At 42.1% G+C, this 26,696-nt stretch overlaps 2 protein-coding genes, 2 long non-coding RNA genes and 1 pseudogene across 6 annotated transcripts in view; 3 read left to right on the forward strand and 2 right to left on the reverse strand.

Annotated features, from left to right (window-relative positions):
* LOC111733423 overlaps positions 1 to 5,349 on the forward strand; it is a 42,193-nt gene extending 36,844 nt beyond the window's left edge. For both annotated transcript variants that reach the window (XR_002777987.1, XR_002777989.1), the window contains one exon: positions 4,372 to 5,349. This is a non-coding gene — a long non-coding RNA (uncharacterized LOC111733423). The remainder of the gene's footprint in view (positions 1 to 4,371) is intronic.
* Positions 1 to 11,226, reverse strand: part of AIFM1 (apoptosis inducing factor mitochondria associated 1) — a 32,223-nt gene extending 20,997 nt beyond the window's left edge. Inside the window, exons 1-2 of the mRNA XM_011384221.1 lie at positions 10,882 to 11,226; positions 839 to 981 (exon numbers count right to left, since the gene is read on the reverse strand). Of these exons, the coding sequence (XP_011382523.1) occupies positions 839 to 981; positions 10,882 to 10,987 (249 nt within the window). The 5' untranslated portion in view covers positions 10,988 to 11,226. The remainder of the gene's footprint in view (positions 1 to 838; positions 982 to 10,881) is intronic.
* Positions 11,227 to 11,272: 46 nt separating this feature from the next.
* LOC105308315 lies at positions 11,273 to 14,717 on the forward strand. Of its 2 annotated transcripts, XR_897287.2 has the most exons (3): positions 11,273 to 11,497; positions 11,772 to 11,890; positions 12,935 to 14,717. It is a non-coding gene; the product is annotated as an uncharacterized LOC105308315 (long non-coding RNA). The 2 variants fall into 2 exon arrangements; XR_002777990.1 differs by lacking the exon at positions 11,772 to 11,890.
* Positions 14,718 to 15,596: 879 nt separating this feature from the next.
* RAB33A (RAB33A, member RAS oncogene family) lies at positions 15,597 to 24,947 on the forward strand. Its single transcript, XM_011384223.2, has 2 exons — positions 15,597 to 16,406; positions 24,362 to 24,947. Exons 1-2 carry the CDS (start codon positions 16,149 to 16,151, stop codon positions 24,815 to 24,817), a joined length of 714 nt encoding a protein of 237 aa, XP_011382525.1. The 5' UTR covers positions 15,597 to 16,148; the 3' UTR covers positions 24,818 to 24,947.
* On the reverse strand, positions 18,061 to 18,179 carry LOC111733441 (annotated as a pseudogene).
* Positions 24,948 to 26,696: the final 1,749 nt, after the last annotated feature.

Genomic DNA, 26,696 nt, shown 5'->3' on the forward strand with positions numbered 1-26,696 from the left:
ACTGTCTTACCAATGTAGAAAGAACTAAAATTAAAATGGTGTTCAACCATTTGCTCTTAGTAAGTAAAACAGATTTCTTCATCAAGGGTGTTGCTATGTGTTATCTAAGTTGGTTCCTCAACCTTACATGATCCAACTTTGGACTGATCTGCTTAGTCACAGTAAACCCTGCCAAGTTAAAACAAATGCATACAAAATAATTCCTCTGTGACCAACTAAGCTGATCAGGGTTCACTTAAGGAGATATAATTGTGCTATTACTACATAGCAGTTAAAAGCACATTTCCTCACTTCACGCAAACTCCATTCTAAAATTAGAGATACTAGGCCAACTTTTATAATTTAGTCTTTGGGTGAGATTCAAGAATAGTTTTCCTTTTAGGAACATTTAATATTTTGGATTGAAAACTGTTGTTTTTGTTTTTAATGTCTATCTCAACCTAGGGAAAATAAAATATTTGACAAATGGGTCAAAATCAAATATTGTGCTAAGGAGCTGCAATAAATTTTGGCCTATTCACAGGTTAGTGTGTCATATTCAAGAGAAAAGGTACAATTTTTTGGTAATTGGTCAAACCTAAGAAAACACAGTGGCTTTCAAGTAAAGAGTAAAGAGACAAGTGAAAAGAGCAAAGATAATCAACATGAGATTAAGTTTCAGTCATTCCCAAATCGGCTCTCATAGATATTAGGCAGTAGGCATGTTAAAGAACTTATTGGATATTTTTCCAAAAGGAGAAAAGGGAATTAGTTGCAAAAGTTTTAAAGCAGAGTAGTATTGAGTCTATTAATGGGAGCTGTTTGGCAGCTTCTTTATACAAACTGCTTTTCTACTTACATATGCACCAGCACCTATTGTTGATAAGCCCACAAAAAGGACTAACACAGAATTATCGATTTTGCCCCCTGATGAACCAGGGCTAGCCATTTGTCTTGTCATCTGGAGTTCTACAGGAACATGCCATCGCTGGAACAAGTTGCCTAAGGAACACAATTTATTAAGACACACACATACAAAAATAAAATAGTTAATACATGTTTATGACTAAATATCAATGCATTGTATAAGTCAAGACTTACTGCCCACTGGGCTGCATGACGTTCACTGTTAAATGACCAAGAAAAGAATCATCGAAACTGTACACACAAATACAACAGATATTAGAATGTACACTCTTAAAGTGGTTAGACTTTTTAAGAAAACAGTTTAATGCTACTCATGCAGGAAATTTATAGCTTCAAGAAAAGATAATGAAAAACATATGCGCAGTTATCAAATACTCTCTTCACTTCTTCACTATAAATGAAGTAAACACAGAGAGATGACAGAACAGATATAAAAAAGTTAACTACAAACTACCTGGGACATTATAACAACCACTTAAGGAGTAATTTAAACAGTTGGCTTAAACTTTGCACAAAATGATAAAACCTTGCCACACAATCTAACCAGGACACAGTTCAGTCTTGCGTGAAAGGTACTATGTCTTGGAAGACGGAAATGTTAAAGCTCAGAAGAAAATCAGAAAAATAAAGTTTAAGTGAATATATATCTCTCCCAAAGAAATGAAGAATTCTGGACTATGAAGTATTTTTTAGAACAACAAAATTTAAAATATCTACCAACTACTTGGCTTAGTCCTCCAAAATAATACAAAGATTATGTCAATATAAAACTCTGTGAAGCTATGCAATAATCATAACAACTCTTACACACGGAAATGTAAGTTTCCTAGATTTCTTTCTCCAGGAGGATGCTGACATCAGAACCTTCTGTTTGTGACAATCTCTGTGTTAACTATTGACTTAGAGCAGGAGTTCACACGCTTTCTCTGTAAAGGACCAGATAGTAAATATTTTCAGCTTCATGGGCCATACGGTCTCTGCTGCATGTTTTGCAAAAGCAGCCATAGACAATGTATAAATGAATCGATGTGATTGTGTTTCAATAAAACTCTATTTATAGACACTAAAATGTGAACTTTAAACAATTTTCATGTGTCACAAAATAATCTACTTTTTATTATTTTTCAGCCATTTAAAAAATGTAAAAATATCTTAGCTCGAGAGGCCTACAAAATCATGTGAGTTTGGCCTGTGGGCTGTAGTTTGCTATCCTGAGGTAGAGCAGTATTTCTAAAACTTTCATCAGAATCCACGGAGAGTTTCTTAAAGCACAGATAGCCACCCCCAGAGTTTCTGAGTTAGGAGATTTGGGATGGGGGCTCACAAATTTGCCTTTCTCATAAGCATCTAGGTGATGCTGCTGGTCTGTACTTTAAGAACCACTGGTATAGAGGCAGGTTGATATGTTCCTGGTCTGAACCAGCTTTAAAAGATAAACAGAATAGGCACTGGTAGTAGCATTCCATATGTACTTATGGAGATCAGAAACAGGGAGCTTTCCCCCTTGCTTTTACAATGTCAGGGCACAGAGGGGTAAAAACAAATCCAATACAGATATCCAGTCTCTTACCTGAAATCCTTGGGAACATGCGTATTCCAGAAGTTAGAATTATTTGGTCTTAGGTATATAGTGCATATACCATATAGTAAGTAACACCCAACAACCCACAGTCACACACATTTATGTTTCTATGACCATTCGCACTGAGTATGATGAATAAAAGATTTCAAGTAGCTTCTCTCCAGTTCAGGTCAGGTTTTACTGGCAAATGAATTATAAAAACTTGAGTTTTAGTCTAGTTTGATTTCTGAATTATAGGTAAGAAACTATGGACCTATACTCTTAAAACTAAAAATGTATTTTTTCTTTACTGTTTTTTATTTCTTACCTGCTTTAGAATCCTTCATCACCATGTGAAATAAAATGGTTTATATTTGGAAATAACAAATCATGAAAATAAAAAACATGTGCAAGGGTAGAGAAGCTTACTTCAATCTGCACAAGCTTTTGATTTTCAGAAGTCCATAAAAATGATGAAACATCAGAAGTAGAAAATGACAACTCTCAGAACTCAAAAAATGAAACTGGGTAGAAAAAGTTTTACATGGTTAAGTTCAGTTCAATGAAATCTGTTTTGTTCTCCACTCCACTCCAAGTTTGCTTACTGAAATGTTTTTTTTTTAATTGTTTATCCCTCTAGAAGATCCTAAATCCAGAAATTGTAACTTTATTTTAATATAATACTAATGTGTTTATTTTGTTTTTGCTTGCTTTTTACAAACTGATAAAACTAAGAGTATAGATTTGGGAAAGTTCAGCAGTTTTTGCCTCAATATGCCCCTTCCCCCCCAAAAAAAACATTTAAAAGTAAATAGATTTTTAAAAAAAGTAAATTGGTTAACATTTAAACTACTGCCTGAAAAGAAATGTAATACAACACTATTATCATTAATAAACCAACGTTTTATATACCCACAAAGTGACTTTAATTTTGTAAAAGGTGATAAATATTGTATGGATGTTGATATTTCCCACCAATTTTCTATTACCCATAAAATCACTCCTATACCTCTCTCAAACCCAGGAGCTTCAAAATTTTAGGAAATTTTAAATCACAACCGAAACATGCCTTCTCACTTGTCTTACTAACATAAGAAAGTCAACTTACTCCTTGACTTCTCATTATTGCACCAGTCTACTTGTTTTAGATTTTCTGTAGTCAGACCACACATGGAGGTAATACTTTCTCATACTTAGGATTCAATTCTTTTTTATTTGATACATTTATATATTATAATATGATTGTAATTTTAGCAATAATTGGTATCTCTATCATGTCGCATTACCATTTACTTTTAGTGGTTGGAATAATTAAGATCTAGTCTCTGGACAAGTCTGATGATTATAATACAATATTGTTGCATATATTTACTATACTGTGCAAGGATTCATTTCTTGAATTGTTACACAGAACAGTGCCTAACATGTAGGTGTTTGCTCAATAAATGTTTGTTGAATTAATGAAGGACTAGAAATTCTTCCCAATTCTAGTGATAAGGACTGAACATTTTGAAGAATTCTTTGCAATGAAGTTTTAACCAGATCCCATTTATTTCAAGTTGCTTAATAATAAGTCAGTAATCTCTAATACCACAGACTAGCATGAGAATAGTAACCAAATCATCACCAAGTTCATTTCTGTATATTTTATAATCTCCTGTTTTTCCATAACTCCAGAAAGCATTTCCTAGAAAGGTGCCATACAATTGAAGCACCTAAGAATCTCAAATGGTTAAGAGGTCTATATGCTCTTGAGTCTTGGCGTCTGAATGTCAAATCGATTTTTCTGACATGGATAAAACACAGGAAAGGACAAGCCTAGATAATTTGTTCACTGTAAGGAGGGGCCTCTTTATAAGGAATCCAACAACTATTTAATCAGCCTTTTTTTTTTTTTTTTTTAGCCTCAACCACGGCTGGAAGTTTAGAAGAACCAGAACAGTAACAACTATAGTAGAGTATGAACCGCTCTGAAAAAAAGTCACCAAAGGAAAAATAATTTACATGACCAAAAAAAGAAAGAAATTTAACTATTCTGCAAAGTTAAGTCCTTTACTGTATTTGGGCTCAGTCACTGAGAATTTACTATGTGCCAGAGACTGTATAAAGTGCTAAGGACACAAAAACAAATAGGACATAATTCATGTACTTAGGTAGTATATAGTTTAGGAAGGAAAAATGACTGACATTATTCTGAATATCAGAAAATGTGCTTGATACAAATCATAAGAGACTCAAGGTCACTCAGTCTGATTTATTAATCCTTATGTCAGTGGAACAGAAGAAAAGAGTCATTATTCATTCAAAACAGTAGCCCCAACTTGACTGATCATAATGCATTACATTGAAAGGCTTGTTAAAATTCTCAGATTCCGGTCAAGATGGTGTAGAAGGTAGATGCTGTGCTCACTTCCTCTCACGAACACATCAGAATTACAACAAAACTACAGAACAACCATCATTGAGAGTCACCTGAAGTCTAGCTGAACATAAGTCCTACAACTGGGGACAAAGATAAAAGGCCACCTTGAGATTGATAGGAGGGGCGGAGATGAGGAATGGGCTGTTTCCACAACAGCGTGTGGCGGTCAAGAATCAGGAGGGTTACCTTGGCTGCAAAACCCCTCTCTACCCCAGAGGAGCAAGGGGTTCTAGCTCCATACCTAGCTCCCCAGCCCAGGGTTCCAGTGCCGGGAAGAGAAGTCCCTACAACTTCTGGCTGTGAAAACCAGCAGAGGTGGTGGCTGAGCGAGATGGAAGGCCGAGGGAATCGCAGACATTCCTCTTAAAGCCCGCACGTGGACTTAACCACTGTCGGACTCACTCACTCTGAGCTCCAGCGCTGGGGCATCACTCAAGGAGTGCCAGGGACATATGGGTTGGAACTGAGTTGTCTGGTTTCACAGTGAGGGCTGGGGTGGGGCGGCTAGCTTTCTCCTGGACAGAAGTGTTAGCAGAATCCATTGTTCCTTTGTTGAGCCCTCCCCACTCCTGGCATGTTGATGCAGGTAGCCGCCATATCTGAGTTTCCATCAACCTGGATAACACTGGTCACCTTGCCCAGGTGATTCCCTGAGACCCCGCATCTCCAAATAGCAGGCCTACCCAAGCTGCCTCCCCTGTTTTTATTCCATACAAATGGCCTATCTTGGCTCATGCTGTGGACTCTTAAAGGCTCACAAAACCCATAGAAACAGAATCTGGTCTTGGTGTGCCCCATACCTCTTGCTGAGCAGCCCCAAGCCCATCGCTAGTGGCAGCCAGCCTCAGTTCCTGGCTTGGCCATTCAAGACACCTCTAAGCCCAGCACGGGTGGTAACCATCTGCAGATTGTTTGGTGACTCTTACCAGGTGGCTACAGAAGTGTACAGGCTGTGGGTGAACTTGGCCTGCAGCTGGGCCCCTTCCAGGAGGCCCTGGGGCCAGCATACTAAGTGGTCTACTTTAACTAGAGCTGGAGCGCCACCCAAGGCTGCATCTGAGGATATACATGAAGGGAAGAATGGACAGGCACCAGAGCCCTGCTCAAGTGAATCCTGCTCCATAGGGTTGGCCCCTCAACAGCCAGTCCTCACAACTAATCGGCCCAAGAGTCAATCCTCCCATCTACGTGCAAACAGCAACCAAGGCTCAACAACAACAAGAGGACACATACAATCCACACAAAAAAACACATCTGGAGCACCCGGATCAGATGACCATGGAAGACTATGTCACTTGGTCTCACAGTACACTTACTACACAAAGCCACTCTACTAAGACCAGGAGACTTTGGAACCCTACCTACTACACAGAACAAACTCGAGGAGGCAGCCAAAATGGGGAGACAAAGAAACATGTCCCACATGAAAGGACAGAATTAAGCTCCAGAAAAAGAACTAAACAAAATATAGACAAGCAATATGTCAGATGCAGAGTTCAAACACTGGTTATAAGGATGCTCAATGAACTTAGAGGAAGAATAGATGAACTTAGTGAGAACTTTAACAAAGGGAGAGAAAACGTGAAAATGGAGATGGAAAATATAAAAGAGAACCAGTCAGAAATGGTGAACATGATATCTGAAATGAAGAGTACATTAGAGGGCATCAACAGATTGGATGAAGCGGAGGACTGAATCAGTGATTTAGAGGATGGGGTAGCAGAGGACACCCGACCAGAAGAGCAAGAAGAAAAAAGATCCCCCAAAAAAGACCAATTAAGGGGCCTCTGGGACAATATCAAGCATATCAACATTCATATCACAGGGGTACCAGAAGGCGAAGAGAGTGAGCAAGAAATTGAAAATCTATTGAAAATATGATGGAAAACTCCCCTCACTTGGTAAAGAAAATAGACATACAATCCCAGGAAGCTCAGAGAGCCGCAAACAAGATGAACCCAAAGAGGCCCACACCAAGAAACATCATAATTAAAATGCCAAAGGTTAAAGACAAAGAAAGAATCTTAAAAGCAGCAAGTGAAAAGCAATTCGTTACCTACAATGGAGCTCCATAAGACTGTCAGCTGATTTCTCAACAGAAACTTTGCACGCAGAAGGGCTTGGCACAAAATATTTAAAGTGATAAAAAGGTAAGATCTACAACCAAGATTACTCTACCCAGCAAAGCTATCATTTAAAATCGAAGGATGGATAAAGAGCCTCTCAGACAAGGAAAAGCTAAAGGCGTTCATCACCGCCAAGCCAGCATTACAGGAAATGTTGGAGGGACTTTTTTAAGAAGAAAAAAAATATGTATCAAAAATATGAATAATAAAATGGCAATAACTACAGACCTATCAACAAGTACTTTAAATAAAATAGAGTGGCTAAATGGATAAGAAAACAAGACCTTACATATGCTGCCTACAAGAGACTCACTTCAGATCAAAAGACAAACACAGACTGGAAAGTAAAGGGAAAGAAAAAGATATTTCATGAAAATGGAAATGAAAAAAAAAATCTGCGGTAGCAATACTTATACGAGACAAAACAGACTTTAGAAAAAAGGCTATAACAACAGACAAAGAAGGGTCAAGTAATCTCACTTCTGGGAATTTATCTGAAGAAACCCAAAATACTACTTTGAAGGGACATGTGCATCCATATGCTCATTGCAGCATTATCTGCAATAGCCAAGATATGGAGGCAATCTGGGTGGCCATCAATGGATGAATGGATAAAGAAAAGGTGGTACATATATACAATGGAATAGTACTCAAGCATAAAAATAAATAAGTGAATGAATGAATGAATGAATGAAAGAAATCTTGCCATCTGCAACTGCAACAACATGGATGGATCTAGAGGGCACTGTACTGAGTGGAATAAGTCAGGCAGAGAAAGACAAAGGCCATATGATTTCAGTCACATGTGGAATCTAGAGAACAAAATAAATAAAACAGAAACAAACTCATAGATACCGATGACATTTTGAGGGTTGTCGGATGGCAGGAGTTTTAGGGGGATGGGTGAAAATAAGGAAGGGACTAAGAAGTAAAAACTGGTAGTTACAAAATAGTCATGGGGATGTAAAGTATAGCATAAGGAACATAGTCAATAATGTAATAACTGTATGGTGTCAGATTTATCAGGGTGATCACTTCGTAAGTTATATAAATGTCTAATCATTGTTGTACACTTGACACTAATATTGCATGCCAACTATAATTGAAAAATTAAAAATTGTTAAAAATATATATGTATGTGTGTACGTATGTGTATGTGTGTATATACACGTGTGTGTGTGTGTGTGTGTGTGTGTGTGTGTGTGTGCATGTGTGTATTCATTCCCAGGCCACTCTCCTGGAGATTCGCACTCAGTAGGTTTGGGTGGGCCCTCCATTGGATTTATATGATCAGGCAACTTTGGAAACATGTTCTAGAAGAAAGTTACAATATGCAGCAACTCTCTTAAAATATTAGAAAATATAACATATTAACTGGTTGCAGAAAAAGCTGACTTGCTAAAGATTTTCTTCTGGAAAGCTTTGCCTCAACAGAAAAGAGTGAGGTAAGGCTCGTCTTCTAGGCCTCAAAAACAAAACAAAACAAACAAAAAAACAGCATCACTTGGCAGTGTCCAGGAAGTCTGGATTCTTGCCCACAAGGAGTTCAGTTTCCTTTTTAAGGAGATGAGAAAGATTCCGAATAGAGAAAAATGTTTGCACATTTGATCCTCAGGTGATCACCTTGATCACATGGGCAGCACAATGTTTGAAGACCAAATAAAATATTACAGAACAGAAAATATCTATTAGCTAACCTATCTGCTCCTCAGTTCTGAATGCAGACATAAAGTGGTGACTATCAATTACCTTCAATAATTTCTGGAAAGAGACAGAGCATCCAAATAAGGTAAATAAATAGTAGCAATAAAAGTTTTAAGGCAAAAGGCAACATATAATGGAAATGAACCTGACAATGGTGACAGATGTGGATGAGATTGTTTCAAGGTAGATTTAAAGTTTGCTAACATCCTGGCAAAGAATTGAGGGGGGGGGAAGAAAAATAAGGGGAGGGAAATGGAATATCAACAATGTCTCTTCTCCACCAATGCAAAAACATATGGTAGATGTGACTATGTGAAAAAGAAATCAGATTAAAAGCAATTAGTAATCGGCCGCAAAACAGGATAAATTCTTAAAATGATAGAATCATTTCTTTTTGAAATTGTAACCTCAGCCCCACACATTTCTAAAGGCATATGATGGTACTTTGGTGAAAATAGGTGTATACAAAGAGATGGATAGATATGTCAAGAAGTTAGAATATATCCTACGGCAGACTACCTTCATACAAAGTCATATATTCTCCAGAAGATTATATGTGAGTGTCCTTCATACAAAGTCACGCAATGAAAAAAAAAAAACATTTTGAGTCTAATTTTTCAGTACTAGTTCTAATATCATCAACCACCTTCAAATGTCTAATAAATCAATTTAACTTTGAAAATTCACATTTAATTGATGAGAACGTTTGGTCAGACTTCAGAATGCTGGTAAAAGTTGTGAGTTTTAAGCAAAATAAATACACAAAGTCTTGAAAGGCCAGTGTGGATGAAAACCTTCAGCTTGCCTAAGTTTCTAACTTCTTATGGAACTTGCATACAGCACCCTCATTTCATGGCACAAAACCCATACAGATGACATCATAAACGAGGTATTAGTCTAAAAGCTAAGACTAATTAAGTTCCAAGAACAATATGTCTTAGGACTTACTTCTAATACACCCATCAGGAAACATTTTCTTGAGGAACAGCAACGGGGAAAACTGTTCAAATGCACATTTCCAAACATAAAAATCTAAGGAAAATATTTTCCATTTTATATTTTTAAAATATTCTGAAGGTGGTTGCACATTGGAAAGGCCTCAAGAATAACTTCTGACATTGAAAATGTGAGTGTCCTCTGGTGGTCATTCAAAGATTATTGATTAAAAAACGAACAAACAAATCGCATCTCCTAAGGTGGATAATTTCTTACTCTCATGAAGTTGTGCAGGTTGAAAATGAGCAGGCTCAAGATCTGCTCAGATAAATCCAGATAGCTGATGAACAATGGGCTGAAGAGAAACCAGATTGATTCTTAAAGTTTTTGAGGTCAAACTTTAGGAAGCAGTGTGGAGTTGTGGCAAGTGGATTAGGGGCATAGAGACTGGCAAACTATCCTTTTCTCGACCCATTAATTGGGGGAGTGGCTTTGGGCAAGTAATTTCACCTCTCTGTGCCTTGGTTTATTATCTACAAAATGAATTGGTAGAACTTTACCACAAAATCCCTTCCAGCTCTAAAATTTGATGAAACAACTTGGTGGGGGCAAATATGATGCATGCTGCAAACTGTTTCTTTGAAGTATTAAAGACCACCAAGAATTACACTGACCAGACAGCTCAAATTAATTCTGTGTCAGCTCTCCTGTTGTCTGGGACACAACCGACTGACTCCTTTCCTGCCTGTGCTGCACTGTTTCTGTTTTCACAGGCCATTCACCAAGCACTCAAATCTATGGATCTCATCTGAGGTTTGGAAGGTAAAGCAGGTAATACCCTCATTTACATAAGGAACTAAGACGTGGGGCTTAAATGTCCCGTTTAAAGTCTCATTAGTAAATGACAAAGTGTACTCTATCTCATTGCTCTAAAAAGGCAGACGAGGGGTGGCCTGGAGGTGGCATTGAACAATACTTTCCCTGAACAGCAAACCCTCCCAGGAAAAGGCCTCAAGCCTTTTGGGTTCAAATCCCTTGAAGGTCAGGTCAGCACGGCTTGCAAAACTCATGGTTTGTATCCTGCCAACTCGGAATTCAAGCGATTGTGAGTGTGGTAAGTTTTAGCGGGGGTTGGGGGACGGGGTGAGCTGCGAGGCAAATGGAGCCTATACAGCCTAGACCCTTGGTCTTCGAGGTATGGGTTATGCCCGAGATAGGTCAGTCACCTGGGAGCCGGTTCCTCTGCCTCGGGCCTCGGACGCACACTGTCCGCACCAAGGGTGCCAGCTTCTGCTTTAAAGCGCCCGCCGCCAGGCCTCCACACCGGAACATTTCGGCAACCGCTACTCTGGACCTCTTTCCTTTCTTCTCACGCACCGACAGACGGGTCAAACACAGTGGGCCCCGGCCAGTCCCCCCCCCAGGCCCCCGCTCCCTTCACACGCACTCCTCGCAAGCTCCTCCTCCCAGCTCCGGGTGGGCATTGGACAGTTAAGCTTGCCTGCTAGTGCAAGGGAAAAGGAAGCGCGACTGGAGGCCTTCTGCGCAGGCTTAGTACTCAGCGCCGCATTGCGATTGGCCCGCACGGAGAGAAGATCTGCGCATGTGCTTAGCTGCCTGCACGCTTGCAAAGTCTGCCACCCGGCTTGCTTGTAAGTTTCCACGGGTTGGTGACTGTGCGTTCCGCTAGGCGAGTTCGGAACGCTGTCCAAGGAGGTACCCGTGGGGCCATTTTGCCTGGCTGTTGTGGCGGGTGCTGCCGCTGTGTCGATAGAGGAGACTGATAACAGTACCTCACGAAGCATGGCCCCTGCACCGAATTTTGTTTTGGGCCACTCGCTAGTGAGTACTAAGCCTTCCGGATTCTCTGGCTGGAGTCCACTTCCAGTCTTACCATAGGTCTGAGCCGGGGCTCCTGACTTCCCAGCTTCAGATTGGATATCTGTCCTTTACAAATTGCTGGCACTTTCCCACCCAGCCCCTTTTCCCCGGGCGAGTATTTATTCCGTGCTCTGTTTCCCCATATCGCTTTTTATAGTGTGCAATTCTGAGTCCTCGATATTGTACCAGGTGCTGTGGGTAGTCTTCTGCTTATTATGGCTTCTGTGTTTGACAGCAGGTGCTGGCAAAAAGCGTTCGTGCTTACTAGACTTTCTGTGAGAGAAATCCTCAGCAGGACTTGTGAGAGGAGTCGTGAGAGAAGTAGTGTAAATAGGTGTTTTGATTCTACCAAATGTAAGCTAAATTGGAAATAAGTTTTTGGCTGTATGCATAACATAACATACGCTTTTTTCCAGCTTTTGGGTTACATATTCATTTGACAAGTATTTATTGAGCACTTGCCACGTAGACAATACTATAAAAGGGGTCCTGGGGGATACGAAAAGTATAGGAAGTGGTAGTGTCTAATTGGAGAGATGACATATACTGGTCATTCTGAATAATAAATAATATCTGATGTAGTGCCAGAGCAAGAGAACAAGAGTATGAGATGGAAATGCTATGCAAGGACTTCATGCAAGAAGTGTTACTTGAGCCTGTATCTTGAAGGATGAGTAGTGAAATTCAAATAGTGGAGGAGGAGGAGTGATATTTCAGATAGTGAATATACTAGGACCAAAGGTAATGTTTTTTGTGGTTAAACACCATTGATTTTGGATCTAGTTTGCTCCAGGTTGAAACTTGGCTCTACCGCTTGGACAAGTCACTTAACTGCCTCACTTTCGTCATCTACCAATCTCTCAGGGTTGATATGATGATTAAATGAGCTAATATTTGTAAAATATCTTAGAGAAAGCACAGTTCTTTTTAAATTAAAAGGCTTAGAAGTATAAAAGAAACAAAACCCAGTACATTTTCAAGACACAATGGCAGAGAGTACATACTAGGAAGTAAATAAGGACAGATTAATACGGTGGGGCCAGATTTGAACTAGCTAGAGTGTGGCCCCAGTCTTGTAGATGATGACATTATTATTGGGTTTTAGTGGAACAGGGATAGAGAATGAAATTACAAAGGCATTGTTTTAGGAAGTTTAACCCAGATATCGGTCTTTACTGGGTGAAAATGACCCGGGGTTCCCTTAGTAAGAATAATGTTTAGAAGTGCAAGCGATGAATAACTTTTTACCTAGGGCTGCTTTGGGGAATAAATAGTGAAAATATCAATTCCACAATAAGGTAAAATTTATTTGCATTTAATATTTTAAAGGCCTCACAGACATTGATATTTATTGCTATTTCTAAAAGCCAATAATAAACATGGTTTGATTTTGAAAAGTTAATCAGGCAGCAGTGTGCAGTGGCAACTCAGAGAGCTGGAGCTGCAGCAACCTCCAGGGTGCCTGGGACCTGCCCACAGCCAGAGAGATCGACCCAAGGAAGCGAGACCAGGTTGCTGCCACAGCTGTCACCACTGGGTGCTCCTGTCTGCCAGAGTCAAGCTACCTGGTCTTCCCTCAGCTCTGGCCGCCTCAGCCTCAATAAACTGAAACCAGTACATGTTTGGCTGCATCTCTCTGGGCCTCCCAGTTGGCTGCGCTGGGATGAATAGATCCAGAAGGCAGCAGAGGCCTGAACGTGGGTGTGGAGGACTTGCAGGTAGAGAAATCCAGAAGCTTTGAAGTCACAAGAAGAGAAGAGACTGCAAGAAGTGAAGGCAAGGTTTGCCTGTGAGAATGTCTTCTGCCTTCAAGTATCAGAGATAGGGTCTGGAGAACTGGCTCATTCATGGTCATTTTTACAGTCTCTCACAATAAGCCTCATTTTTGAGCAAAGTTTGATATAATTATTTTCACCAAGGGAAAACAGCATCGACAATAAAATAATGGTTTATGGTTTGAGGTAAAAGAAAGTTAATCATATTTGTTGGTGAAAGAGGCTTTGGAAAACACCATCAAAATCGTGATGATAAGGCACCTATGAAAACAACTGGGTATATTTGAAAGACAATCATTTAATGCACAATTAACAAAGAAAAGGCATTGTACAGCACTTTAAATTTATTTTTGCAATAGGTGCAATGATGTAGCATACTTATCCATTTAATTAAAAATTATATTTCTTTTTTTTTGCAAAAGCAATATACACACATCGAACTAACTCCAAAAATATAAGTGGAAGTTCCCAAAAATCTTATCCCACAGAGATAACAAACACTTTTTATTAGGGCATGGAACCATTTCGAGATACTACATTTCCAGAAGTTAATGTTTATACCTTACAAATATGTGAACTTTCAGACTTAGTGATGAGTTTTTGCTAGAAGCATACATCTAATCTTATTATGTAGATGTAATTTTTTTATATCGGAAAGCTAGCATTAATTCGGGATATGAATTAGTAAAGCTTCTTTCCACTCTACCTATTGGATATGCCTAATTAATAGTTACCTCCCCACCTTTTTAATAGCTACTCTTCTGTAGCTAGTGATCACCAGGAGCATTAGCTTCAAATACAGACGAGAATGATGCTGGGAACTATTATCTAGATATCAGCCAGTCAAAAAACTAAAATACTATACAATGATGATTACTATTCACACTGTACCTTGGATTATCCAACTAAGATTAGATCCTTCTCGAGATGGTTTTAATATTGAATAGTATAATTTAGGTTTTTAGAAACGAGTGACCCGCATATTTGCTAAAAGAGTTAGCTATAAATATGTCTTACTCAACTGAAAAGCTTATGAACTGGAAGACCCCATTTCCCCCAGCCATTTTGAGTAACTCAGAATTAGCTGAACAGTTGCATTACAATTTGCTTACAGATCTATCATTGATGCACTGAATTGTTTTTCTCATAGTGAGAATGGATTTAGTCATGTTTGTCTCTTCTGTAGGTCAGCCTCACACATGAATAAGATGTCAGCTCACTTGTGCTGCTGGAACCCCTGACCTTGTTCACATTAGCAAATAATTCATATGTTAGTACTATTGGCATATGTCAGTATTACCTTAGCCTATGAAATATGTGGAAGGATGTTTAAAGTCTTAAAAACAAAAGTAATGAGATACTTTATCCTGTGTAAATAATACCTCAGTAAAATTATTTCAAACAGATTCTGAACCCTCAAATCACTTTCAGGAAAGATAATACTGGTCTTGACCAAGACGTGTGATGCTTAGTAAGCTTTGGGAAGCTGCCCTGTAATACTGTAAGAAAGTTCTATTCGCTTATCTTCTTCCAAGCATAATTTAAGCTTCTGGCAAATTAGACCCAACCACTTTGTTCTACATTCAGTCGCAGAGGGGTGAGCCCTCCTAGGGGTTTCCAATTCCTTTGGAAATTCCACCATTCTGGAAGGAGTTATGATTATATGGAGGGCTCGGGAATGGAAGACACTGTGAGGTTTATGCCTTGTCCCAAGATTCTAACACCTGGTCCTGGAATGGTTAGCCCTGGAAACAAAGTCCCCTTATGCTGGAGCTGCCACTACTAGCTTCTCCCCTTCTATTATCCCCTGCACGGCCCTCTCCCGCAGCAGGCCCTCCCCATTGGCCAGCCAAACACAACTGACAGCAGCAGCCAATAGAAGCTGCTCTCCTGAACATTCCGAGGATGGGTGCTCGTGGTGTGATGGGAGGAGGTTGGTGCCTGGCACTCGCCCACCCCCACCCCCCCGCCGCCCCACATCTGGCAAGGCTATGACAGAAACAGTAACTCCCCCAACACACGCATACCAGTGTCCTCTGGCTCCCCCCTCTCACGGCGTGTCTTGGCAGCGCCCTTCCCGGCTCCTCCTCTGGGCACACGAGTGCACCTGCTTCCTCGATAAGACAGAGCATCCCTTTATCCTCAGGCTTGGGAGAGGCGCGGAGGCACAGCTCAGCTGCCAACCGAGGTGTCTCCCCCCCACCCCCGGCGCTCCACCCTCGCCGAGTAGTGTAGTGTTGCTCCGAGGTTGAAGTGCTCCAGAGATGTCTTAGGGTGCAGCTCTTTGTCCTTCCCAGCTGTGCTCCTGGCCTGCTGACTCCTTTGCACTCTGAGAAAGTAGAGGTGGGGAGCCTGCGACCTATAAAATTAATGAGAACGAGGAGAAAGGAGGACAACCCTACAGTCCCCCTTTCCTCCGTCGGCTTCCTCCCTGCGGTGTGTCCCTGAGGTCTAGGCTGGGGAGGGTCTAGGCCGAGGTACGGCAACAGTTGTGGCGCGGCCGCATGCTCAAAAGTCCGGTCTAAGGGCAAAGGCAGAAGGAGAAGGCTCAAGGCTTGCAGCCTCTCTTCCATTTCTCCTCCCTGCCTGGCTTTTGTATTGGTGACTCGGAGCTGCGGGGAGGGTGCATTGGAGGAGGAGAAGGTAGACGTGGGTGAGAGGCACCCCTGCGCGCGCGTGCACACACACGCGCGGCCCCACACTCACAGACACATACTCACGGACACGCGCGCGCGCGCGCACACACAAAGCTCGCTCATCTCGATCGCATTAACGTGGCTGTTTTCTTTGTGTGGAGCCCACGAGGGGGGTTGGGGCCACAGTCAGGTTCCGGGGAGATGGCGCAGCCCATCCTGGGCCGTGGGAGCCTGCAGCCCACCTCAGCAGCTGGCCTGGCGTCCCTGGAGCTTGATTCATCGCTGGACCAGTACGTGCAGATTCGCATCTTCAAAATCATCGTGATTGGGGACTCCAACGTGGGCAAGACCTGCCTAACCTTCCGTTTCTGCGGGGGGACATTCCCGGACAAGACTGAGGCCACCATTGGCGTGGACTTCAGGGAGAAGACTGTGGAAATCGAGGGCGAGAAGATCAAGGTGATTCAGTCGGTCAGGTTCAGGAAGGGAGGGCTCTGGGAGGGAGCCTTGCCTGAGGCATACTCTAGTGTTTGTGAATGGTCCTGTACTTGACTGTGTGGCCCCATGCTGAGCCCAAGACCCTTGGCACCTCCTCATCCCCTTTAGTCTCTCTCAGGGGCCCAGTTCCCACCTTACCTTTTTTTTTTTTCCTTCCTGGCGGGCCAGACTAGGTGCATTCATCCCCTCTGCCCCTGCCTGGCAGCTCCTGCCAGAAAAAGCATATGTGATCCCATCCCTAACCTTGAGCCAGGAGCAGTGGCACCTGTGGGCAGAGGGAAATAGGAGGGAACCCAGTTCTGGTCTGTGGGATGGACCCCAAAGCAATCTTGAGGTCTCTTTTACCTCTTGGTTGCCAGTAGGCTCCCAAATCCCATTTTGTTAAGCTCCAAGGCATTAGAAGGGGAGGAAATGATGGAAATCCATAGAGAATTACAGTTTATGGTTAAGATTAGGGCCGAGCTTGAATAAGGGTGGAGTTTGAGTGGTTCTGGCACAAAGTCATGAGACCTTTTAAAGAAATTGAGACAGGGTCACATGCCAGCCCTTCGTTCTAGACAAAACTTGTTCTTTTGGAACAGTCCCCCTCAAATGATATCTTCTTTATTTGTCTGGGGTACCTAATGCCATTACTCATTCTGTTGGTATTGTCTTTGGCAGGCCTTTGTAAAAATGCAGAGCAACTTACATGAGGGCCAAGGGAAGTGTCTTAGTCCTACCATCTCATTGTTTTATGAAGTAGGCTAAGTACAGATATTCTTGTCTGACCATTTGTACTCAGTTTTGGTTCAGAAAAGGTGGAAAATCGATATGACAGGAATATTTCAATGTACAGAGCATAGGGGGAGGGAAGACATGACAAGAGCAGCTTCATGTGTCAGGGGAACAGAGTGAGGCAGGGTTAAGGTCAGGAAAGTCACCTCAAAAGTCACTGGGCACTAAAGACCAACTCTACTAGACCCACAGCTGGCCTTTTCTTGAGCCTATGGTCTGATCCTGTCTGGCGAAGATAAACCTCCCTCCTGCTGGTCAAGCAGCCCAAATGACCACAAGGCCAAATCTACAGAGTGATGTGGAACGAAGGGTTAAGTAACTGGGGAGAATGATAAAATACGGTAAAATGTGCAAGACTCCTGACTCCGTGATTATTAAAATGAATGTGTTTTAAAAGGGCTTCAGAAACCTGGCCAAGGAACTAGATGTGTCAGGAAGATGGGCTGGTAACGGAGGGCTCTCGAGAACAACTGAGCCCCAGAGTTGGGAATATAGGATGCTGTTTTGAAATAGTAATCTTTTTTGCTTCTTGCATTTTGGGGGGAATTACTACATTTCCTTTTTAAAGTCAAAGTAGGTATCTGTCTCCTTTCCCAGGACTTTATGTTGATATTTGCTTGGTTAGGACTTTCTCTAGTGTGTCTAGCTTCTTAAATATAAGGTTGTAAGATTTTGAAATTTCAAAAGCATGCCTTTTTTAATCCAAAGTAGAAATGTACTTATGGATGTGCTCTTAAACCCTCAAGACCCTTAAAATTTGATTCTATTGCCTGTTTAAAATCAAGTGTTGCATTGAGCCAAATGGCTCTCTTGGATTTATTTATTTATTATTTATTTTTAATGCCTACAGCACCTGGTATTCCTAGGTGATCTCTCATCCAAGTACTAACCAGGCCCATCCCTGCTTAGCTTCCGAGATCAGACAAGATTGGGCACGTTCAGGATGACATGACTGTAGACTCTCTCTTGGATTTAAGAGAGAGGAAATAAATCCGCCTGAAATTCACATGGAGGAAAAAGGAAGTATTTGAGAGTCTGGGGGAGAAGGGAAGAGGAAGTTAGAAAGTGGAAAATGGGAGGTGAAAATGAGTGGAAGAAAGTTACTGCCCAATGACCTCGAGGAAATTTTAAAAAGATTCCCTCCCTTCCAACAGCCCAGTACTTAGCCAGACTGGATTTTATGGTCTCTTCCAGATTCCAGACTTTTTCCCAGGGGGCAGAGCCTGTAACAGTGTAACTCACTAAAAATGGAGCTCAACAGGACACCACAGGCAGAAGAGTACACAATACAGGCTTTTTAGGGGAAGATGATATTTTCAAGAGGGCCTTGTAACACCAGTGACATAAAGGAGCCCTCTGAGAGTAGATTCTGAAGGAGCTCACTCAGGGTGGGGTGTGGGAGTGGGGAGATGGTGACCCTGCCTCTTGTAAAGCTGCTGCAACCTTAAGGCCAAAGCCAGCAGGAGAGACCAGCATGTCCATGGGAAGATGGCAGAGCACGGCAGTGAGCACATGATCTCGATAGAAAATTTGGCCCCACACTCCAGCTGGCCTAGAGTTTCTCAAGGAACAAGTATCAAAATCACGCTAGGAGGTGACTGCCAAAAGCTTCTCCCTTTGGGGGAGAGAGTAAAGTCCAGTGTGCCAGGCTGAGGTAGCCCTAGACCATAGCCAGCAACAGAAGGCTGTCAGGCTATAAATGCCAGCCCTCACAGGAGAGTGGAGAGAGGGCTCAGTGAGCTCTTCTCTCAGTCCAAGAGTAGGGTATGGCCTCTCCTGGGCTGCCTCCCTGTATCACAGGGTAGCATACAGGTCAATCCCTGCAGGGGGATGACTGATTTAGCATACTTGGGGCTACTTTCTTAATTACTAGGGCCATCCCTAGGGCTTTGAAACCCCATTTGGTCTTTCTATTCAATGTGTCCTCACTCCCTCCCCATCACAACATTTATAATCCAGTGTTTACTGGTTAACATCATCAAGAAAAGCCTCCTGTGAGTCAATGGTAATAATAATAACAACTTCTGTTTTTGATTAAACAAAGAGCCCAAGCTAGGCACTTTTCATGCACTATCTTATTTGATCTTCACAGCAGCCTGTGAAATTAGGACTACTATTATCATTCCGTTTTATAAATAAGGAGACCAAAGTAGAGAGCTTAAATAAATATGCCTAAAGGCGTATGGATCTGAGCTTCAGTCTATGACCCTTGAGCCTAACTAAACACTTCACCATCTCATTATCGTGCTTTCCCTGTGATAGGGCCAAGATCTCACCCTGGATTCAGAGCCCATGCTCTCTACCACTGCACTCTACTGGAGGGGGCAATATCTGGCCTCGGGGGTGGGGGGAGGGGGAGGTGGCATACTGGGCAGCCAGCCTGGTGGTCTCTTCTAGGCCAAGAGTCCAGGGTTATAACCCCAGGACCCAGGAGACTTCAAGATGTCTCACTTGAAGTCAACTGCACCCCAGACACTGAGCTGAGTACTTAAGTTTTACTTTTTGCATCTTTTTTTTTGGAGGGTGGTGTGGGATCAAATCATTTTATCAAGGGCCTTCTGGGAAGGGTCAAAGAGCTGGGAGGACAATGAAATCTGACTTCTTCTGCCAGGCCAGGATCTCTTCAACTTCATAGCCACCGAAAGCTACATTTTGCATCTGGACTGTCTCAACTTGGGTGTGAGGATCAGAGAATGTTCAAAGATGGAAGAGACCTTAAAGAATCTTTAATCTGACACCCTCATTTTACAGATAGGAAACTGAGGTTCAGAGAGAGGAAGTGACTTCCCAAGATCACAAGACCAGGCCTACAACTCAGGTCTCCTAATTCCCCTTTTGGCGCTCTTTCCATATAAATCTCTTTTCTGAGCTTGTTCCATGGTCCATTCTGTGATAGAGATGAGGAGAGACATCATATGGGAAAGCTGGCAGTCCTTCCTGACATCAGCCTAGGAAGGGTGGAGGCATCTCCCGATCCCCAAAGGAAGGGTGGAGCTTCCCTTAATGAATACTGTGAGTCTGTCTCCTAAATCATACTGAGCCTGTCTCAGACTAAAAACACTGGAAAACACCAAATAGGAGTGTGTGGGAGGTGGGATGAAGGAGGTATCAGAGGGGAGGCTCGGAAATAATTTTTGAGCCATTCTTTGTAAATTCTCATGGAAGCACCCTCTCTTGCCTAGTCTGGTCCTTCCACAGGCTGGGCACACCCTCAGCCCCAGCCCACCCAACTGGGCAAACTGTAGGTCAGCCTTGGCTGTGGGCAGGTGCCACCCAGTTTTGCAGATTTCTCTTCCTCTGCTGATCACTTGGCCTCCAACAAAAGGACATTCATGCCTCATCTACAGAAAGATGCCAGATATGTTCCCTAGGGAAAAGAAATACTTGTGTCAGCTATGAGCACGTGCAGCGGGTAGAAGACTTGCTGAAGCTTGCTCAGGCTGTGGTAGCCCCAGGAAAATGTTTTAAAAAGGCTAGATTAATCTTTGGTAGACCCCACACTGTGCCCTCTGACCCTCCTTCAGCATCTCCATCACTTTGGACCCCTCCCGAGCCACACATGGCAGGTTGCTAACATTCCTCTCTTCTCCCCCTCCCCATAGACTGTTTTTGCCTTGGCTCTATCTCATTGTCAGGAAGCCAAGCTTTCTGTGCTTTTCAGGAGGAGAATCAATGGGTCCTAGGAGTAGTGCTACCAGGGCAGGGCTGATGGGCCTTCTGAGACAATGACAACTACTAACATTTGCATAGCACTTTATATTTTGCAAAAGCTCTTTCTCGTGTGTTATTTCATTGGTTTAGTCATTCGCTTAGCAACTAAGTGGAGGAGCTGGAACCCAGGTTTCTGAATTCCAGAGCCACTACTGCATTTCAACAGTGCCTGCTCAACTACTCGTTGGGCCAGACTTGATGGTAGAGGTTTCAGGCCAGAGAGGGAGAAAGAGTGTGTATTAGGCACTGTGCCATGAACTTACAATGAATGCTAATCTTCACAGCATCCCTACAAGATTGCTGTGGTTATCCTCAGTTTCCAGAGAACACTGATGATAGAGTAAGTAACTTGCCTAAAGACACCTAATTAGTAGTATGTGGTTCTGTTGAGATTTGCACCCAAGTTAGTTTGACTCTATTACCCCCCACTGGCCCTTGGAAAGAAAAGAGGATCGAGGAACATGAATGTGGCTAAGGGGCAGTTGTCGCCCCCAGCCACCATGTGGATGCAATGCCCATAGGAAGGGAAGAATGGATAAGAGGAGTGCCAGCTGCAAAAGGGTAAGGAGATGCTTTCACTGTCCAGCAGGGGCCAGGGTTTTATGAGGATGCTGAGAATAGAAACATCAAATCCCAAAACAAAATGAGGTCTTTTGTATGTCCAGTGAGCCTGCCTGCTGTGCTCTCCCTTTGTGATGGCTCTTCTGATTTTCTGCTGTGAGCATCCTGCTTTCTGGCTCACTTCTCACCACATACAGGGTTGCAAAGAACTTGGGGTGGGGTTTATAAAGAACTGGAATGGGAACAGAGCCTACAGTTTAAATTCTGAACCTCCAAATAAAAGCTTCAAGGCTCCCTATCATATTGGAAAGGCAAAGTTGATCTCCAGCAGAGAGGGCCATCCCTGCAGTTCTGGTGGCTTGGGTGGTGTACACAATTCTGAAGCCAAAGAAAAGCCAAACAGCCAGCCTACTCAGCCCCAAACACCTCACACACTCCCACCTGTGTTCTTGTTAGTGGCAGGTATTTTTAGAGTCCTGAGCTCATGGTGTTACAGCATCTGCCAAATGCCTGAGGGCTGGTAAGGATTCAGCCTTACTCAGAGGCAAGAGTTAGGACTACTGTTGGGATGGAGATGAGGACCAGGAGCCAAGTGGTCATGATTTTCTTGTGCTATACTTCCTCTCTTCCCATTGACCTTTATTCCTTTCCTGGCCTGCTCTCCCTTTCTTCCTGCTCAGAGCACCAGAGTGGTGGAAGAAATGAACATCTTTCCTGTCTCTGCTTGTAGAAGCAAATCAGTCTTCGAGGACTTATGTTTTTCTGCATAACCAAAGTCAACTATTCACTCTGAAATTGCCTTGGCAGATACCTAGGATGCCAGACTCCTTGTAGTTTTGGTGGCTCAGGCCAATATTGCTTTTTGATAATGATGATTATGATGACGACACTGATGCTGACAATCGTAACGAGGAGTGATCTGATGCAGAAAAAGATGGCTTACAGTTTAGCTGGAGAGATGCCAAGAGCACTGATAAAACAAATAGAGAACAAATAAATATATTCTAAATGGTGTGGCATAGACTCAAAGTGCAATAGAAATTTCTAAGAAAAAAGAATTTGAAGAGAAGTTGGAAAAGGTTTTAGGAAGAAGATGGAGGCATGAGCTGAGCCTTGAAGATTGGGTGAGGTTTGGGTAAGTCAATGAGGGGGCAACTGATTCTGTAGGGGAAGGGTGAACTAGCAGGACCAAAGGTACAAAGAAAGGAATGAGCTAGGTATAACTGAGTAATTTTAAATGAGATTGGGTGGAGTCAAATTATGGCAGACAAAATTGTCCATTTGATGCCATATGATGTAGAGGGCTATCATCATTTCCTGATGAGGAAGATGACAAATCCTTGCTGATAAAAGCAAGGATTTAGGAAGGCTAGTTTGAAAGTACTATGCAGGAAGCACTGGAGCAGAGAGACATCTAGAATCCAAAAGACTTCGCTATAGTCCAGGAGTGAAGAGAGGAGGGTCTGGCCTAGAGACATGAAAATTGAAATGAAAGAATGGGTGAATCTGAAAGTTGTGCCAAGGCATGTGGTGGTCATGCCCACAGAGAGGATGAAGGAGAGCCAGGACAATGAAAATCAATGTTCAGAATGATGACTCTGGGGCCCTGTAAGGTCTTCACTCAGCAAAGAGACCCAATTATATTTACTAGATTACACTTACCAGCTGCTAACTCCAAATAAAGGCTATACTTCATTTTAAGAGCCATAGTAGTCAATTAGTAGCCATAATCAAATTTCCTTTGATAACTGAGAATTATATAGGGCCTTTTGACTATCACTCTGAGTATGACTTTTTCTTGTCCAAGACTTTGGATATATAAAGGGAAATAGATTGGGCTGAATGTGTGTCAACTCCAGAGTGTCCTTTGGGAGTTATGTCTTTGTATATGTTACTTATATCAGCATTTTTTCTTTTGTAATTTGGCCTTTATCCCAAAAGCTGAGATGTGGAAGAAAAATCCAATGAGTTAAATCACCTTTTATATAACAAAGAAATGAACTTAAAATAAATTGAAGTAAAAGGTGAGATTTTAACACTAACTTTGTTTTTTAAAATGTTATGCAAAAAAAACAACCCCCCAAACAGTGATAGATGCTTACAATAGAAAATTTGGAAAATATGAAAAAAATAAATAAATAAAAGAAATATCACCTATAGTCCCACTGCCCATAAATAATCATTAATTTTCTGGTATATATACTTCTAGTCTTTCCTATGCATGTGTCTATGATTTTATATACATATATTAATTGGGACCATAGCATATGAAGAATTTCTTATCCTGCTTTCACTTACTTATATTTTGTGTGCATTTCCTCCACCATTTATCCTTTGAGAACATTATTTTTAATGGCTACATAATAGTCCATCATATAGATATATACATACATTTCAGCTATTCCTCTCCTACTAAGCATTTAGGTTGTTTCCTGTTTTTTTTTTTTTTTAAGGTATAAATAATACTGTGATTAAGATCTTTGTACAAAATTTTGAACACATCTCTGTTATTTCTTTTGTATAGATTTCTGAAAGTGGGACTATAGGCTCAAAGAGATTTAAAGATTTTTAAGGTTCTGATAATATTGCCAAATTGCCCTCAGAAAAGTTGACCAATTTACATTCCAGTTTCTCAACTAAAAACCTTAAGATTTTTCAACTCAACATTTCAACTGAAAATCTTAAGAAAAATCTTTATAACCCCAGAAGAAACTTCTCTCCATACTTTGATAAGTTTGTTCTGCCACTTTGTCAAAGAACCACTTCCTGTGTCAGGGCTTGTCACCTCAGTTTTATAATGCCGTAGAACCATGTTTTGTCTATCCTTGTTTCCTTTTCTGACTTGATATATGGGTTTTTGCGTCTTACAGGTTCAGGTGTGGGACACAGCAGGTCAGGAACGCTTCCGCAAAAGCATGGTTGAGCATTACTACCGCAATGTGCATGCAGTGGTCTTTGTCTACGACGTCACCAAAATGACATCCTTCACCAACCTCAAAATGTGGATCCAAGAATGCAATGGGCATGCTGTGCCCCCACTAGTCCCAAAAGTGCTTGTGGGCAACAAGTGTGACTTGAGGGAACAGATCCAGGTGCCCTCCAACTTAGCCCTGAAATTTGCCGATGCCCACAACATGCTCTTGTTTGAGACATCTGCCAAGGACCCTAAAGAGAGCCAGAACGTGGAGTCAATTTTCATGTGCCTGGCTTGCCGATTGAAGGCACAGAAATCCCTGCTCTATCGTGATGCTGAGAGGCAGCAGGGGAAGGTGCAGAAACTGGAGTTCCCACAGGAAGCTAACAGTAAAACTTCATGTCCCTGTTGAAACCAAATGATGTAAATACAAGATCGATTATCACTGGAGTTTTTTCTTTCTCTTTTTTCCATGCCTGCATAATGCTGACACCTGCTTGTTTCCATATAAATTGATATTAAAATAAAATTTGTATAGATTACCACATGCCTTCATGTCTTGCTTTCCTCTCGGAAGACATTTCTGATTGTGATGAGTAGAAGAGGCAGCTTGCCCTACTAGAATGATATGCCCATGCTAAGGCACACTCCCTACCAGCCTTCTATGCTACCTGAAGATCTCATTATCTGAGTCACTTCTTCAGGACTAAGTCATTGTCTCACTTGGTGTCATCGGTGGGCAGAAACACCCAGAGGATGTGGGTACAGGCCAGATATCCCACCTCCTGGAGGAACATGCGCCAATGCAGGTGGCGGGATAGAGTTTTGAAAGGAGATATTGACTCATCAGTATTTTCTCGGACCCCTAGATGTCAGAGAAGGCTACTCTCTTCTTAGTTCCCAAAGTTTAAGAATAAAAAGTATAGGTTGCCCAATGAGCCCATCTGCTTCCAAAGTAGTTAGATCCTTCTTCCCATTTTTCTGCCAAGCAGTCTCTGACACCAAAAGTAGTTCCCTACCTCTGCTGCCGTTTCTTAGAAAAGGCAGAACTCAAACTAACAAATATCTATTATGCCCCCAGATCTTTGCTGGGTGCTATGGAGGAAACATAACAAGAGGAGGATCCATCTCCTACATCCAAAGACCCTCTGATCTAGTTGCGGGAACAATGTACATCTTGAAACTACTTGAGAACAAAAATTAGACAATTAGATCACTGAATGCAAGGCTGTGCTATGGGAATTGAGAGCATTATGTACTCAACATCAGGGAGGGGGGTCATTGAAAAATAATTGGACTTATATTGTATTTCGAATAAAGTGTAATGTTTGAATTGGTAAAGAAGAGGAGTGTGCAAAAGTCTGGAGGCAGGAATGACCTTGGGAGTTCAGCGGGAGGACAACTGAGATTCTGGCCCTCTGACAACTGAGCAGCCCTAGTGGGGAGCTGAGGGCCTGGAAGCCTGAGCATCAGGAAGGATAGTTTGCTGATTTTGAGCCAAATGGGAGCTTTTGGTGTCTTTCCAGCAGGATTCCTGTAGGTATTTTTTATATGTTTGGTCCTAAGCATGTGAAAGCCTCTTGTTCAATTGTTAAAGTAACTAAACGGTTATAAAAGTATATCTACAATAACCTCAGGTAGATTTCTTTGCTTGAGGGTGCTCCTTAAGCCACCTCTGTTTTTGGAAGCCTGTGGGGAGAGGGTCTCAGGTAGATAGCTCCTGAGCACATTCCTCTCATAGGCAAATGCAGGTCTGCCTCTTGCCTCCAGCTAGCAAAGAGTAATAAGTCCCAAATGCACCTCGCACCGAAACAAATAGCCTATCTGGTCCTTCTTGGTTGTCCCTGCAGCCTTCTTCCTCTCACACTGGTTTATCCCCCACCCCTGGTTGGTTCTCATTACTTGGCTTCTGCCTAGATCCTAGTCTTTGCAGCCCGCCTAGTCTCCCAGTGAAGGTTATTTTCTTACTAGTTGTCCCCACCTCATGCCTAGCCCCTCAATCTCACCCAAGGACTGGGAGCCTATTGTCTGTTGGTGAACTGCCTGCTGAAACCCCTGTCGTTATGCTTCTCCACAATGAAATAACCAGGACTTTGTCTCAGACTTCGGATGCTGACTCCTTGCCCAGGACACTACCTGCTGTTGTGGTGTCTTTTGGCTCTTACGACCTGGCTGCAGGGCTAAATCACCTCTCAGTGGCTTCAGGTATACTTGTTGATTCTAATGAATACATTTCAGTCTGGGTCCTGGCCTGTGTTGGTCATTTCTGCTGTAACTGGGTCAAGATGACA

The sequence above is a fragment of the Pteropus vampyrus genome, unplaced genomic scaffold (assembly GCF_000151845.1).
Source record: "Pteropus vampyrus isolate Shadow unplaced genomic scaffold, Pvam_2.0 Scaffold566, whole genome shotgun sequence".
Taxonomy (NCBI): Eukaryota; Metazoa; Chordata; class Mammalia; order Chiroptera; family Pteropodidae; genus Pteropus; species Pteropus vampyrus.